Here is an 18082-nt window from a genome sequence, read left to right as displayed (position 1 = left end):
AGCGGAACCAGGGCCCAGGACCCCGTGCCAACGCAGGAAGCAGCAGAGAAAAGAGGGCAGCTCCTGCAGCGGCTCTTGGCAGGTGTGCCCTGACCCAGGTGAAAGTGTCCTTTGGGCTGCGTTTCTTACCCCAGATTGACCATGTGGATGCACGCTGCCCACCATGGCATGAGTATCAATGTGTCCCATTGCACGGGGTCCGGCATTTCCAGCTGTCTCTCCCGAAATGTGTCAGGAAACACCAGTGAGAGCCTGAGGATCTCATCTGGGGCATCTGCGGTATGATTCACGCACATTCCTGGCTGAATCCCCTTCAAAATCCACGTTAGCTCTCTTCCAGAGACCGTGCAATGTCCTTGTTTTCAGCCTACATCCTCCCTGGTGGTCAAGGGGAATTTGCATTTATTTCTGGTCTCTTTTTTTCCTGTGGCATCTATCTATGTGTCTCATTCTACACCAGTACCACACTGTTTTCATGACTACAAAATTTGAAAGCAGAAAGTATGATGACTCCAGCTTTGTCCTTTGTGGGAGATGCAGGAGAGAAGCCTCAAAGGAAAAGACTTCAAAAGGGAAGGGCTGGAGAAGGTGCAAGGCTTTGGACATGTTTACATAGCTGAACGTGTCCAAAGTGGATCCTCCTTCACATCTGACCCTTCCTAGTGATACAGAAACCAGTTAACTGGAAATTCAACCTTGAAAAGCTAGACCATTAGATTGAGTAACACACTTGCTTAGCTGACTTTATGTACATAGTCTTTAGCAGTTATCCTAATAAAAAGAAGCTTCATTCTAGAGTTGGGACCTCATTCCGACTCGAGCATGAGGACCTTCACTTAACAGCACTTTGTTTGCGGACTCACCTTTTGTGACTCTGGGCATACACCCTGCAACAGTTCTTTCCCAAGATTGCTTTGGCCCCTGGAGGCTTTTCTGACTCGATACAAACTTCAGGACTTTTTTTCTATTTCTGTGAAAAAATGTCATTGGACTTTTCACAGAAATTGTATTTAATCTATAGATTGATTTGGGTAGCATGGACATTTTAAAGTTACTTTTGTTGTGAAAAGCACCGGATTTAGGAATTACCTGGAGGTTATGTGTGAGGTATAAGGATGTGTCTAAGATAACACCTGTGCCTGTGGGTAAGAATCTGGATGGATGATGACGGTCCAAAATAAAATGGAGATGTACATTTTAGCCATAAGTTAAAGAAAGTGATATGTGTATTTTTTTCTTTTTTTATTCACTGATTTATTTTTTAATTTAAAAATATTGACTGAGCACCAGCTAAGTATCAACAAGCTCCACATACTGTGCTATGAGGAACAAACAGAATTGTGAGGTCATGGACATCTGTTGGGTTTTCATCTAACTCACTATGAAAGACAGTGATCAGATGTTTTATGTGAAGTTCAGAGAGAAACAGTAAGCATTTGTAGGAATAGGACATACAGTTCTATGTTAAGTGAGAGTGGTTGGCTAGAAATGTGTATATATGTATATCCATATCTAATATTTTATGTAAGTAATTTGTGTTTCATATGTATGATCACACACACACACACATATACTTAAGTATATATATATACTTAAATCATACATACACACACACAAGGTCAGGGCCCAGGGTTATAGGGAACGAACTGCAAGAGTGGGAAATGTCCTGAGTTGAGAGAGAGATTGGCTGTCCCCTCAGGCCTCCCACATAGACGCTGTGGAGGGGCGTATGTGCCCTCTGCCCTTGTGCTCACTGGGCTCAGGTCACATTCTCCCTGATAGTCTGTAGGGGTCTAAGCTGGAAACCCAGGCCTGGGGTCCTACATTGTGCCCTCTGCTCTGTGCTCACTGCAGCCCAGGAGAGGCCTCCCAGCCCCAACTCACATCCAGCTTTCCCCAAATTCAGTTCCGGCACCCCAGGGGATGGAATGACTTGCATGAAGGGTTCCACTCTGCTTTCCCAGGAGGGGAGCGAGACGTTTGTGCAGGTGTCTCACTTGTGCGCTCAGAAGCAGAACCTGGTGCATATCCTCCATGGCATGGACCCCTCTTCACTTATTTGCAAACCACCCTTGTACGGATGCCGTGCTAACCGATCTGGATGATTCCCATTTTAATAAGAGGCTGTCTAAATAAGCATAATTTATTTTTCTTTAGCACTCTACCAAGTAATTACAGATTTCATTTTTTTAATTTTAATTTTCCAATATCTGTTATCCCCTTGTCATTTTTAAACTGTGTATACTTTTGAAGATTCCATTTTTGTCCAAAACTTTAGCCAGTGACTCTTCCATTCTGTTATGAAAATTATTATGTGATTATTAGACAATTTTTCTAGTTTTTGTATCATACATTTTTGCTTTCCTTGTGGTAGGGAGGTGGGCTGTTTCTCTTTTCTCTTCTTTCTTATCCCTCGTGGCTGGCAGGTGCTTACTGTCTCCTTCCCCCTCTTTTCCCATCACTGAGGTGTTTCCAGAGCTGCTCTCCCAACTTTCTCACCCATCTGCTCACAACAGTGCATCTGAGACCTCCCATCTCCCTCCTGCTCGCCCTGAATGCCCATCCTGTGGTCAGGGTCAGGTCTCCCCGCACGCTGTCCTGTGTCTTCACACTCAGGGGACTTTCTCTTCTGAGGGTGGTTCAGGCCGCTGCTAGCTTTCTCCTTCTCTCTTCACAGGTGTTTCTGGAACTGACTTCTCTTTCCACTAAAGCTCATGACTTGTGGTGTGAGCGTGCGAGCGAGGCCACCAGGGTCCCTGCATTTACTTTTGCATTTGCATTTACTTCCTCATTTATTTCACTTCCATGTTCCGTGAAGATGATGCACGGTCTGTCTCATGTGTTAAAAGAGTGTGAGTCTTGTGTAGTTTCTTCTGCCTTCTTAATCATGCAGCTGTCATGGATATTTCACCTCAGCTACCTGGAAACTCTCATGAAAATTTTCTTTAAATGTGAAAAAATCATATCAAAAGGGAACCTCCTTTAAAGAATACTTCTTAAATTAATTACTGTTTTTATTTTTTACTGGATTCTAACATTGATATAAGGAGTAAAAACGATCAAATATATTTAGTTTATATGTATTGGCAATTTCTTATTAATACATTCAATAAATGTGACTAAAACCACAGGTAAAGAGTAGGGAGAATAAGCCAGGTTTTCTTGTTAAGGGATGAAATGTATCAGGTCCAAGTGTCACAGAACTGTAAGGGTTAAATTGTAGTGTAGGGCTAATGCTTAGCTTGAAAAATAACAGCTTTGTGTTGACACTGAAGGTTAAGAGATAACAGCCTTGCTTTGCTCTGGTAAACTACGCCTCATACCCTTGTAAATTAGGCTTCACCAATTAAGGAAACAAAAGTTCAAAGAAAAGAGCATCAGAGGCAGGGTCAGGGAGATCCACTGGTTGCAACTTAGAGGCGGAAAGTCTAAAGTAAACACCTCATTAGGCAACTGTTTCTAACTCATCTGGAACCTGTTTCTTTGTTCTGTTCCCAGGTGATGATAAAACGATGTGATCGGTTATAAAAACTCTGTACCTCGGCTGTTAGGGGCCGCACTCTTATCAAGGGTGTTGGTCCAGATCGGTCGGCCTTGCCTCTCATTGTAATAAACTTTGTTGTGACTGTCACTGGTGCCCGTAGCATTCTGTTTCAGGAGTCGTGTGGATGCAACAGAACCACCATGAGTTCACTCCTTGGTGACTCACAGGGCGAGAGGCTGCACTAGATGTCACACAAAGGAATCTTGATCTGCAGCCAATAAGGAGATCAGCGGAGTAACTTCCAAAGCTGTGACTCCCTGAGCGGAGGGGAGTGGGTTCCTTTGATTTAGGGTTAGGATGGAGACCCAGAAGAGGGAGTTTTGTCATCCCACGTAAGGTGGCACCAGGTTGTACAGGGCACCTGAGAGCACGGGCCTGTGTGTGTATCCTGTGAGGTGTTAGCTGAAGCTTGTGCTCCTCCGAGAGCAGAGATTGAACATCATCCTGAGGCGGAGGTCCCTGGAGGACACGCCGGGGTCCATCTGAGCAGGTGGAGCTGGTGGAGGATGTAACTGGTCTAAGCTGCCAAGCCCGTCCTGCTGTTTGCCTCTGAAACAGAAGGTTGACTTTCCTGTGAAAAAAGAAGGGGTGTCAGTGCAGGTCCTGCTGGGGACAGTTTTAACCTCATTAACCCTTTGGGGCGCGGTTTGAACCCTGCAAAAACAACTCAAGAATGTGCTTTAGGTCAGCTTTACTTTTGAAACAACACTGGGTGTGACACCACTGAGTTCTTGTCTCTGATGTGGTCAGACTGTTTCCTGACCTCGCAGAGACTTAGTTTTCGCATTCCCTTTGTTCCCTTAAAATCTTCTATGACCAGGTTGTTGTAGTTACTTGTTCCAACGCTTCCTAGAAGGTTCTGCAAGATGTGTACTGGGCAAGTAGAGCTTGCAGGGTATGGATTCCAGAAAACAGCTGGGGGCTTAAATTATTGCTTTTGGGTCAGGAAAGCTGTCTCCTCTTTTTCTGTCTTTATTTTTCTTTTGTTTTGGTTTTGTTCTAGGGACCTCCAAACTTTCTGCTTATAGAAAGCTCAAGGTATTTAGATTAAAAATATTGCACTGATAAGAAAATTCAGTGAAGTCATCAGAAATATAAATTAAAGTGTCTATTAATTATTTCAATAATCTTTAAATAATAAGGATACTTTTTCATAAGTGAAAAATAATGAAGGGAGGGGAATCCTGGGTGGCTCAGTCAGTTATTAAACATTCGACTTTGGCTCAGGTCATGATCTCATCGTTCCCAAGTTTGAGCCCCGCCTTGGGCTCTGTGCTGACAGCTCAGAGCCTGGAGCCTGTTTCAGATTCTGTGTCTACCTCTGTCTATGCCCCTCCCCCACTTGCACTCTGTCTCTCTGTGTCTGTATCTGTCTCTCTCTCTCTCTCTCTCTCTCTCAAAAATAAACATTAAAACCTTTAAAAAATTTTTTTTAATGTTTGTTTTTGACAGAGAGAGAGAGAGAGAGAGCGACAGAGCATGAGCGGGGGAGGGGCAGAGAGAGAGGGAGACACAGAATCCAAAGCAGGCTCCAGGCTCTGAGCTGTCAGCACAGAGCCCGACACGGGGCTCGAACTCACGGACCACGAGATCATGACCTGAGCCGAAGTCGGACGCTCAACCCACTGAGCCACCCAGGCGCCCCAATTAACATTAACACTTTAAAAAAAATAATGAAGGGATGCCTGGGTCACTCATCTGTTAAGTGACTGACTGCTTATTTCATCTTACATTAGGAACACAGTCGTGAGATTGAGCCCCAGGTCAGGCTGTTGCCAGGCATGGAGCCTGCTTGAGATGCTCCCTCTCCTTCTCCCTCTGCCCCTCCCCTGCAGTTGCTCTCTCTCTCTCCATTCCTCTCTCTCAAAAAAATAATAATGAAAATGATTTTAATATTATTACCAACAGAATAAAAGTGCTAATGTTACTGGACAAAGAACCAGTTCCAAAGTCGTTCCAAAGTTCAGTGCTATAGTCACTGAAAAATCAGTGCTGGAGAGACGAGTGAAGGTGAGAAAGGAAGACGGCAACCTGGGAAGACTATGGACAGATGTCTCAAAACCCATCTTTCTTGTCCAGGTGAAGCCAGGGTTCACCACGGGAAGGTGTCAAAATGGTAGGGGCTCTGTGCAGGAGAAGCAGGTGCCCAGACCATGAACCATATGAAGACATGACTCTGCACACACTTACTGACATCTGCTGTTTGACTTATCCTCTGGGAGCCTTTGGTCCTTCACTCCTCAAGGCCAGTGGTCTGCAAATCTGAAGGAAAGTAGGATAGTTCTGCTATAGGCCAAAAAACTTTGGTCAGCAAATGAAGAATGCATAAGCTTGAAGCAAGTTTTATTTTAAGAATAGTGGGAGTGCTGGGGCGCATGGGTGGCTCGGTTAAGCGTCTGACTCTTTATTTCAGCTCGGGTCATGATCTCATGGTTTGTGATCTCATGGTTTTCACATTGGGCTCTGTTCTGACAGGGTGGAGCTTGCTTCGGATTCTCTCTCTCCCTCTCTCTGCCCCTCCCCTGCCTCTGAAAATAAATGTAAAAAATTGTTTTTAAATCTTAAAAAAAGACCAGTGGGAGCGCTATTACAGTAAGAGCAAATATCCTGAGATGTGTGCAATCTGTATATTACAGGGAATTGTAAAACTCCCTGAAGAATGTGAAAGCACGTTTGAAAAAAGTGGTGAACATATTGTTGTTGTCTTTAAGAAGAAAACAAAATATAAGCATTGTAACAGTTCAATGTTTCCAATTTGGGGTCTGGATGGGAGATACATTCTAACTTCAAGGAAATTGAGAAAAATCTGACTATGTACTGTAGGCGGGGAAAGACGTAACAATGGATTACAGAGAGGGATGGGAGAAATGGAGGATCACAGAGTGGCTGAGCTAGGCACTCCCTAGAGGGAGTCTCATAAATTCAGAGTGAGAACAGTCAGCACGGCCACGTGCACCTGCAGCCACAGACCGCTGGGGAGGAAGTGGCATAGTGGGTTCTGTGGGGGCTGTTAGCGAGGCAAGCAAGACTAATGTCGGTGGTTACAAAGAATACATTATGATGATAAGGATGATCCGTGATTCTAAAGTGAGTAAGGAGGAACAGGGAGTCTAAGAAAATGAAAAAAAGCAAGCAGGGTATTTCCCAGTACAGTGAATCAGGGCCCAGGTTGTTGGAGATAACAGGCCATGGGGGTCCTTATCCAGCAGTGGAAGAAGAATCTGTAATAAAGGCAAGGGTCCATTGATACACCTTATTTATATACAGTGTTCTTTTTATATCAGTCCTAATGTGCAGAGCAATTTTAAAATAGGCTTAAAGGTAATAGATACATCACTGCATCAGAAGAAAACTATGAATTGCCAAGAAAATACCAATAAGTACATTAAAACCCAGAGTAGGGTGCAAGGGCAGAAAATACTTTCCCCACCAGTATTGTATTTTCATGTACAGACCGATGGGAGAGGCCAGGGCCTGTCCCCTGGGATTGAGGGCACCTCTCAGGAGACCCTCACAAAACAACAGCTGCAACACGTTTGGCACAACAGTAACACGTAAGAGAATCTGTAAGGGACACCCGTGCCAGCTGTAATGATGGGTGAACTTATAGGTCAGTCTGGGTAATTACATGCTTAATGTCAGTTTTTAGATAATCCTAGATTGTTAATCACCCAAGGCACCTGCCAGATTATGTGGAATATCTGTAGAAGTGACAAGTAGACGTGAGGAATGAGACTCGAACACCTTGGTTCTGTCCTTAATCCCTTGTGTCTGAACAAAATCTCCTGTTTGGCAGCTGGTTTCCAACACGTGTGGGCTCAGAGCATATGTTCCTCAGGCCTCCAGATGGGATCCTCACAAGGACTTTTTCTACCGACGCTGGTAGTCGCTCCAGAGCAAAGTTTCTTTCCTTTTCCCCAAGTTATTAGAAGCACTGGCATATTTGGCCAACTTCAAAGGCAATGACTATGAGAGAATATCACAGAGGGTTCAGGAGCATTGTAGCAGATGGAGAGCACCCGGCCCATGACTCGTATGTAGTATGAGCTGACTGACTGGGAAATCTGATACTCAGTGTCTATACTATAAGAGAAGATGTGTACCATTTCTCCAGAGTAATGACAAAAATAAAATCTAATAGTGAAAACCAATAAACCAGAAACAGAATTTATTTCAGATCAATTGTCAAACTTCTGTACATTTGAGCAGTACAAAATAAATACACAAATAAATGTGTATGAGAAAGGAAGGAAAGAAAAAAGGATGGAAGGAAGTAGGGAAGAAGGGAGGAAGGAAGGAAGGAAAGAAGGGAAGGGGGAAGGAAGGAAGAAAGGAAGGAAAAAAGGGAAGGAAGGAATGAAGGAAGGAAGGAAGGAAGGAAGGAAAGGAGGAAGGATAGATGGGAGGGAAGGAGGGAAGGAGGGAGGAAGGAAGGAAAGGAGGAAAGATAGATGGGAGGGAAGGAGGGAGGGAGGAAAGAAGGAAGGAAGGAAGGAAGGAAGGAAGGAAGGAAGGAAGGAAAGGAGGAAGGATAGATGGGAGGGAAGGAGGGAGGGAGGGAGGAAGGAAGGAAGGAAGGAATGAAGGAAGGAAGGAAGGGAGGAAGGAAGGAAGAAAGGAAGGAACCATACAATGAACTTTTCAAACAAAGTGCAGGAAACAAACAACCTGAATAGAAAATAAGTCAAAAACATTACCAGACACTTTACACAGGATGATATTACTAAGGTCACCTGGACCCGGAAGTTCCCATCAAAGAACTCACATATGAGTGGTAGAGAGGTGGAGATAACGGGGACTGTGTCCCTGAGGTCAAAAGCCTTGTAGCTCTGGATTGGAATAAAAAAGTTTGCTGTAAAGTTTCCCCCTCCCTGCCTGAGGGTGTCACTAAGGGAGTGACAGCCCAGCCCTGAGAGCAGAGGGAGATTATATGTCACATCCTTATGGGCCTTGGCCTTGTGAGAGCAGCACTGAGACTGCTTTCCCAGAATCAATGTACCAAACAGTATCAGCTGCAGATTGGAGCCCAGAGACGGTTGGGGACTGTGCTGCCCGCGGGGACAGAGACTCAACCTGGGATGCTTGGTCATTGGCCTTGTTCCAGGAGAGCCCTCCTGCCCCCACACCACAGCCATCCCACAGTCCCCTGTGTCCCCAGGTGTCCACTGTGATGACTTTCAGTGGAAAAGGCTAAAGCCTGGAACATAAGCAACAAGAGGAGAATGTTTCTCTGGAGGATCTACTGTCCAGATAGTTCTTGGGAAACAGATTCTGGGGCATAAGAAAAATGATTCTATATTCTGAAGTTTGCAGGAGGTCTCTGGAAGAGAATCACACCTCCTGAGAGGCTGAGGGAGCCCTGCTGTCATCTAGTTTTTAATAGATCACCTTTTATCACAACCAATTTTTTGTGACAATTACGACAACCAAGGTGTCAAGGTGACCAGGCAGGAGGCAGGGTGGGAGAGATAGCACCCCCTCCTGTCCAGGGTGAAGGTGAGTGGGAGGGTTTTTGGAACAGAAAAGAAACTGCATTTTCTCTTTCCCTTTCCCTGCTGATTTCTTCACTTCCTTATACCCCTTGTCCCTCCTCACTTACATCAAGTCATGGGTCTTTATCACCATACTCCATCCCTCATCAACCACCAAGGATTAGTCTCCTCACCTCACTAGCCCCCTCCCCACACCCATGGCATCCACCAGGATGCTTCTTCTCCCCCTAAATCTGCCAGCTGACTGTGGCTGCAGGTGCACACGGCCATGCTGACGGCTCCCACCATGGATTTACGAAACTCCCTCCGGGGTGTCCCTAGTTCAGACACTCCATGACCCTTCACATCTCACATTCTCTCCGTAACTCATTGGTACGTCTTGCCCTGTCTTCAATACATAGTCAGGTTGCCCTCAACTTCTCGAAGTTAGAAAGTATCTTCTATCCAGACTCCAAACTAAAACATAGAAGATAGAAATGAGATCACCAGCTAAAAAGGTTAACATGTTTATGGTTAGTTTCTTGTTGAAGACAAAAGTAAACATTCGCCAGTTTTTTCAAATGTGCTTTCATATACTTCAGGGACTTTTACAATTTCCTTTAAAATACAAATTGCACACATCTCAACATGTTTACTCAGCACTTTCACTTTTTTTGGTAATCTTATTAGGACGATTTTCATTATTTTTAACTTATGAAAAACTAAATGAATATAGAAAAAAATAGTACACATAAAAAAGAGAACAGAAGAATTAACTTAAAAGAAGTCCAAATGTGAACAGTAATTGCTTAAATAATTAAAGACATGAGTAAAAAAAAAAATGAGGGATTTAAAAAAGTAAAACTCTTATTTAAAATTTTATTAAAATAATACGTTTTATTTTATATACTTCTGATGATTTTACTGAATTGTTTTTTTCAGTAAAATATTTTTAAATTTAAATGCCCTGAGCCTTTTATATAACATATTTCATTTCTCAAATAAAAACCTGATTCTTTCTTATTACACTTCACTTCTGTTTTTAGTTACATTCTTTTTGTATTCGTAAGAAGTTGAAGAGAAATATGAAGTGTATTGGTCATAGCACTTAGCCCTGATAACTTTTCCTTATATGTCAATGTTAGATATTAGATAAAGTATGAAATAAAATAATTTATTTTTTACATCTGCATCAAACATTTTAGGAGGTATTCTTTTGTAATTATTTTTTATATTAAAATATGGAAAATTCTGGTGCTCAGGTAATATCCAACAAAGAAATTGGAAATACCCATGACAGCTGTTAAAAACACACCAACAATTAAGAAGACAGAGGAAACTACACAAAATTCACACCTTCCATAAAGCATGAGATGGACCAAGTTGCAACTTCACACAACCCGGAAGTGAAAATCAGCAAATAAATAAGCGCTCAGACTGGAAACCCTGGCGGCTTCACTCCCGTGCTCACACTACAAGTCAGGAGCATCAGTGGGAAGAAAAGTGAGTTCCAGAAAAAGCTGTAGGAGACAGAAAGGGAAGGCGACTAGTGGCCTGAACCAGCATGAGAGGAGAAAGTCCCTTGAATGTGAAGACACAGGCCGGCATGTGGGGAGACCTGAGCCCTGACCACGGGACATGCATCCAGGAAGAGCAAGAGGGAGAAGGGAGGTCTCAGTTGCAGAGCTGTGGGCACAGGGGGTGAGAAAGTCAGGAAGGGACTCTGGAAACACCTCAGTCAAGGGAAATGAGGGGCAAGAACATTTGGCATCCGCCAGGCACGAGGGAATAGGAACCAGGGAAAGGAGACACAGCCTGCATCCTCTCCAAGGGTAAAGCAAAAATGCACGAGACCAAAACCAGAAAAGCAGTCTCATTAACACACAGTATTACTTTTCATAACAGAATAAAGCAACTACTGGCTAAATTGTTGAACAAAAAGAAGTATGTACAAATATATAACATAAATCATGGAAGGGGTGAATTGATATTGGAAGATAAAAATTGCAAAAGAATGATATCCTTAATTATTGTATAAACCACTAAGGAAAAGTAAGTGATTACTGTTGTGACAGCCGATGCCATTAAAACTGGAACCATACAGATAGATCGGCATGGTCGCTGCACAAGAGTGACAAGCAACCAAGTGAAGCAATCCATGTATTTACAGATGGTGGTGTTGATGTTCCCGCAACAATGCACACATTCTTATTGCCAGTGAGTGAAGTGCTTACAGTGGCACCTGTTCTGTGATTCAGCACCTGTGAAATGTGCGCAAGAGGGAAGTCACTGCAGACAGGAAGGAACCGGTGGTGACGAAGGGGTGAGTGCAGAGAGGGGCAATGGCGTGACTAGTAGTGGGTCAGCGCTTTTTCTGCAGGTGATGGAAATGTTATCGATTCGATCATGAAGATGTTTGCACAACTCCGTAAATATACTCCAGACCTCTGGGTTGTATACTTGAAATGAGTGAACTCGGTGACATGCAAATTATCTTACTAGATTTGTTTTATTTTTAGGAAAAAGAACTTGAGGTGAGAGGCAGGGTGAGTCAAGCCCGGGTGGTAGTGTGTGTAAAGGCTGGAGGAAACACCTGAACAAGTGGAATCCCAATGCCAAGCAGCCAGGTCCAAATCCAGATCTACTGACGTCAGGTACCCTGAAGGTGCCCATCCTGCCATCCACCACCTGACCACCCTGCCTGCCTTCCAGGCCCCTCTCCATCTCCTGCAGCAGCTCCCCGGGGGAATCCAGCTTTCTCCCCAGTGCACCCCCTTCCTGCACCATAACCAGGGCATCCAGGAGGCCAACCCCTAGGTCCCTACCTACTCCCTACCCAACATCTGTCCTGGCATTCCTCCCGTGAATCCCTTGGTACCTGGCATGGAAAATAGATGGAAAAGAAGACATGGAAGAAAATGAAGAAAGTTCTTACAGATATACAAATACAACAAGCATGGTAAGCATTCCTCCTCCACCTCCTCCTCCTCCTCCTTCTCTTCTGACCGAGTACAGGGCCTGGACCCTTCCCTCAAGCCTTTCTGGTTCTGCTCTCCGACCAAGCTTTAGATGCGAACTTATACTAGAGAAAATAAGCCCCGTCCCTTCCCCCTTCACCCCCAATCTGAGCCTTACTCTGCTATACAGCCCTACTGGCTGGGGAAATTGGATTAGAATGACCATGGGCCAGCAAAGACTGTCTTCTCACTACATGGATGGACGTTTCAGCCGATGAGATTAGTAGAACTATTTTTGGCAGATGATGAGACTTCGGAGCTAAATACTGAAGACGAGTATAAGATCTGTCAAATGAGATTTTTTAAAACATTTTTTGTAATATTTGTGGTGTCATGGGAGGTGTTGTGGAGATTTAATTATGGAAAAGAGAAACTCTACCATTGTAGTGATGGTTGGCAAACGTTGGTGATTTACTGGCAAATACATTTCCCAGCAGGCCTTTATTGACCCTACTAACTGGAAGGCTGCTGGGAGGTGGAGTCCATTGGGTTGATAAGCTCTGCCTGCCCTTTTGGAACCTAATCTCACTGGAGTCTTGGGCCCTTCTCTTTAACCAGCTCTCATTTAATCCAAATAAAGCTCTTTATCCAAGGAAGAAAGGAAGGGAGGAAGGAAGGAAAGAGGAAAGGGAGAGAGATAGAGAGAGAAAGAGAGAGAAGAAAAGAAAGAAAGAAAGAAAGAAAGAAAGAAAGAAAGAAAGAAAGAAAGAAAGAAAGACAGGAAAGGAAGAAAAAACAAATGAGAGGCAACTACTGTCACTGACCCTTTAAATTTCCTCTGTGCTCACAGTCAGACCCTCAGACCCTCCAGGGTCTCCAATGCCTCCCTGTCTGTTTCTCACCGGCAGTCCTGGGGGTGACAGAGACAGCTTTCTGTCTCAGGTCCCCATGGGCCTGCAGCAGTATGTCAGAACTGATGTTTCTGCCCCATGTTGAGCACTAACAATATGGCTCATCCTCAGGCTGCAGGCCTGAGAAGGTCCTAGAGGCCTTGTTCCCAGAATGGGAGCCAGAGAACCGAGCTGAGATCCCCGAGGGCCCATTTCTTCTGAGCACCACAGATGTGGTAATGCTGAGAGAAATCTCTTGGAAGCAGCCCACATAATTTGCTCCAACACTGTTGCTAATTCCCGTCCAGGTGAGGGTCACCTTCTGCCCCTGAAACCCCAACAGGGAGGCCTCCTGTGTCGGGGCACACTGTGCCCAGGACCCTGCAACAGAGCAGTGGAGACACGGACAGGCAGGTCGTGAGGGAATGCCTCCAGCTTGTTCTTCAAAAGAAGGGAAGAAGGAGCCCAGCACACCCCAGCCCATAATCACTCGCCTTGCTTTCCACAGCCAGTCACCTAAGCAGAGAACGAGGGGGGTGAGGAAGAGAGGGGTCCAGGTCAAGGTGGAGACAGCCCAGGCTGTGCCCCTGACTGAGCCCACCAGTGAGAGAACTGCACAAAGCCTCTCTCATCCCCTCCCCACTTTGGAGAGCAGAGAGGAATCCTTCATGCAAATCACTCCCCTCCTGGGTCCCGAAACCTACTCACTGAATATGGTGACAGCTGAGTGTGGGGTGGGGCTGGGGAGCCAATCGTGGGCCCCGGTGAGCATAGAGCAGAGGGTACAAGGCAGGGTTCAAGGACTGGGTGCCCAGCTCAGACACCCCTCAGCCATCCCTGCACCTCCCCCAAGGCACAGGGACAGACCTCCAGCGCCCCCTGCTGTCTCAGAGTTCAGACTCACTTAGGACTGGGAGAAGGAACTGGAGTTGAGCAGAGAGAGGGACCCTCTGGACTTGAGCCTGCCTGGCAACCCACCCATCCCTACACAGGGGCGGGGGCTTCTGATCCCCCAAGTGCGACCTCATGTGTGGCAGGCACCACCACACCTCAGTCCTTACTTCAGAGCTGTAGCTTCCTCAGCATGAATCACTCTGTGCTCCCCCACAACTTAGATAGTTGTGTTGTTGGGACGTCAGGTGAGTGACCCCTCGGGGAAGTTGTGTCCTGCACTGAGGGATAAGAAGGGCAGAGGGCATGCTCACCACTCCGCGGGCTGTATCAGGAAGGCCTGAGGAGACATCCCATCTCTTTGTCATGTCAGGTCACTTCCCACCCAGGCAAGCCAGTCCCCATAATCCTCTGCACCTGAGCCCATCTTCACACTTATGGGGCAGGGTCCATTAACAAGAATGCACATGAGATTCTTCAAGGACAGACTGTAATTAGAAACAAGGGACATGTGCCTCTCACGTTGCCTTTTCCCAAGAGCACCCATAGGCGATAGTCAGCAACACAGTCATCCCAGGATGCAGCCAGGAAGCCCCAGTGGTGAGGGAGACACTGGAGGTGACTGGGTCCCCGGCACCAGATGGGTTCCATTTCTAGACGGGACTGCACATTTGGAAAAACACAGAAGCTTGGGAATTGTAAGGACAGAGCTCATCCCATGACTCAGAAGTTCCTGGTGCTCTAAGCCCTCCTTTCTCAGTGTGCAAAGTATTATAATTACTCACACCAGATCCTTCTCTAGTCCTTCTGTGTGTCACACAAGGTTCTACTCCTCCTGTAAATATTCACACAATTGTTTTCCCCAGTACTTATCTAATCCATCTCTGCACTGTTCATGACAATACATCTAAGATATATCTTCTGGGATTTATATCATATATATATATATATACACATATATGTATATATATATATATGAAACACAAAGTACATATAAATAAAACATAAGATATTGTTATACACACACACACACACACAACTTCTATTCATCGACTCTCGATTAACATAGAACCCTGTGCTCTAGTCCTATAAATATTTAATGCTTCCCATTGAATACCTCCCATGAAACATCTCCTCCTTGTCTGTCATAGTGACTCACATGAAAACCCAACAGGCTCCACGACCTTGACAGTTTTGTTTGTCCTTTCAGCACTGAGTGTCTGCAGTCTACCGGCACTTAGCTGGTGCCCAGGAAAGGTTTTTGAATTAAAAAGAATACATCAGTGAATAAAAAAAGGAAAAATACACATATCCACATTCTTTACCTTATTGCCAAAACTAGTATCTCTTCTTTCGTTTGAATCATCATAATCCATCCACATTTTTAAGCACAGAGTTGGAGGTCATCTTAGACAAACATGTAGACCTCACACACAGCCTCCAGGTAATTCCTAAATCCAGGGATCTCCACAATAAATATAATGCTAAAATGTCCACACTACCCAAAGCACTCTGTAAATTCAATGCAATCCCCATAAAAACTCCAAGGACGTTTTGCAAAGATATAAAAAAAAAAAAAACCTAAATTTTGTATAGAACCAGAAAAGACCCCAAATTGCCAAAGCAATCTTGAGAAGGAACAAACCTCGAGACACCATACTTTGCACTTTCAAATTATATTACAAAGCTGTAGTCATGAACACAAATGTGGTATTGTTCTCGAGAGACACATACGTTGATGCCATAGAATAAAAAGACCAGAAAGTCATTCACGTTCCTCTTGACCACCAGGGAAGACATAGGCTGAAAATGGTCCTTTGCAAGGTCTCCGGAACAGAGCTATGATGGATTTGGGAAGGGTTTCAGAAAGAATATACATGAATCCTAGAGAAGATGCCCCAAATGGGATCCTTAGGATCTCACTGATATTTCCTGATGTACTTTGGGAGAGAAAACTGGAATCACTCAGACGTGTGACAATGAGCACATTGACATAGATGCCGGGATAGAGTGTGAATCAACACACTCCATCTGGGTAAGAAGCACAAGTAAAGAATAATCTCATCAGGGTCAGGTCCCATCTGCCAAAGTTACCCATGGGAGCTGCCCTCTGCTCTCTGATGCTTCCTGCATTGGCATGGGTGCCTGGAGCCCTGCGTCCACTGTCATATCCAGTTAACTCCTTCCCCTATGGGTACACCGTTACTGTTAGAGGAATGTGTGTAGAGACACCTCCTCAAGCCTGACCCATGAGCAGTCAAGGGAGCCATGGAAGGCTCACCCCAGGAGTCTGAGTAGAACAGAGTCTGCCCTCAGGCGATGGGGGCCACATGTGGGGACACCTGGCCTAGCCCTTAGGCAGGGACAGAGGCTAGAGCAGTGGGAGGCAGAAGTGATCTCTGATGGGCTCTGCTCACGTCATACAATGGCATGTCTGTGTCTGGACGCTAGGGGGCACTCAAGCCCTGTTTCTGAGGGGTCACTGCAGACCAGAGCTGAGTCCTGTCACCTGCCATTGCCTGTGCCCTCTGCTCAGGGCTCACATCTGTGACCTCCCCACCCCTGCCCTGAAATTGCCTCTCCCTTGCCCATCCCCCTGACATCCTCAGACAGAGGCACCTATAGAAGTCAGTGAGGAGTCAGAAAACAGACAGGTCGCATTTGCATGGTTGGGCCCTCCCCCTCTCAACAGATCAAGAGGTGAAGGGAGAGGTGAAGGGAGGCTCTGCTCAGCTGTGAGGCAACAGAAGGCAGGATCGGTGCTGACCTCCGACATGGCCTGGTCCCCTCTCCTCCTCACCCTCCTCGCTCACTGCACAGGTGACTTGATGTGGGGACACGGGAAGGGGACACAAGTGTGGGCCTGATTCCTCCTTTTGTCTCTAGACCCCAGGAATATCCTCTCTGTTGTTTCTCTTTCCAGGGATTTGGGCTCAGTCGGGGCCGAATCAACCATCCTCAGTGTCTGGGGCCCTGGGCCAGAGGGTCACTATCTCCTGCACTGGAGTTGGTAGTTACGTGGATTGGTACCAACAAATCCCAGGAATGGCCCCCAAAACCATCATCTATGTTAATAGCAACCGACCCTCAGGGGTCCCTGATCGATTCTCCGGCTCCAAGTCTGGCAGCACAGGCACCCTGACCATCACTGGGCTCCAGGCCGAGGACGAGGCTGATTATTACTGCTCATCGTGGGACAGCAGTGGCAGTGCTTACACAGTGGTCCAGGCCTGTGGGGAAGTGAGACAAAAACCTAGTTACTCATCTGTAAAGAGGGAAACACATCAGCAGTTGCCTCCTCAGCTCAGCCTGTGATTCTGCTCATTCCGTGGCTGATGACTTGGGCGCAGGTCCATGCAAGGGCACCTCCCGTGAGTGAGGTTCCTCCTGTCCTTTCTGTTCTCAAAGTCACTCTCAGAAAACCCGATACAAAGAGTCTTCATGAAAGTGAAATCTCTTGTTTTATCGGCTGAGGTATTTTACTTCTAGGCCAGATCATATCAATTTTTCCTTCTGATATTAAAATAAATGAAACATTTTTATTTTTTCTCTGAACTCTACCCATGTGGTGCCTGAAAATAAGTCACCCTTATCTGCATCTGGTACTATTAACTCCATGGCAGTGGCTAGTTTCTTCTTATTATCTATTATTGTGAAAAATGCCAATTTAAAAGCATAAAGTTATGAAGATAAGTTTCAAAACCTTTGTCCATAGGAAAACCCTGCATTCAATGTTTATAACAACTTATTTCTAATCACTAAAGCCTGAAAGCAACCTAAACTTGGCACATGGATATTTATTCTAGGTTTAAATGTAATCACCCAAACCAGGAACCAACTAAGAGGTCACCCAGGAGGTGCCACTTTTATAAATAATTTGACAATTACATCCAACATTGGAAGAAGCAAAACTCTGCAAACATCTGAAGGTCGCGGGGGTGCTAAACGGTGAAAATGAAAGAATCATGTGAACAGAGTAAAACATTCTGAGCCACAGAATTATTGTATATGATACTAATGACACTTAAATGACACTCTTGTCATTGTCTGGCATTGTCTCCCAAACAAACGCAAGCAAATCAGCGCACAACCACCACACATACCCGTGTGCGCACACACACAAACAGGGTGTGTCTAGGAGCTCACGAGCCAACTTAAAGGGCCCCCATGAGGCAAAACTAGAAAGATTTCAACCACAGGAACATAAAAGGACTGGGTTGTAACTCAGTGTCTACACATATGTCAGCCGTCCATAGTGTTAACTGATGGTATAAATAAATGGAATCAGATGAGACACATTCCCGTGCAGAGATTTCAGGGAACAGGTGT

General features: G+C 45.3%; 1 pseudogene and 2 gene segments (V, D, J or C); all 3 read left to right on the top strand.

Moving 5' to 3' along the window:
* LOC106988734 (immunoglobulin lambda variable 5-39-like) overlaps nucleotides 1–18082 on the top strand; it is a 603934-nt gene that overhangs the window by 17470 nt on the left and 568382 nt on the right.
* On the top strand, nucleotides 11085–11181 carry LOC113596679 (uncharacterized; annotated as a pseudogene).
* LOC128312491 (immunoglobulin lambda variable 1-40-like) lies at nucleotides 16417–17083 on the top strand. The segment is given in 2 exon segments: nucleotides 16417–16573; nucleotides 16677–17083. Coding segments are annotated over 2 exon segments (438 nt in total).

This window comes from Acinonyx jubatus, chromosome D3, assembly GCF_027475565.1.
Source record: "Acinonyx jubatus isolate Ajub_Pintada_27869175 chromosome D3, VMU_Ajub_asm_v1.0, whole genome shotgun sequence".
Classification (NCBI taxonomy): domain Eukaryota; kingdom Metazoa; phylum Chordata; class Mammalia; order Carnivora; family Felidae; genus Acinonyx; species Acinonyx jubatus.
This window is presented reverse-complemented; position numbering and strand designations above follow the sequence as displayed.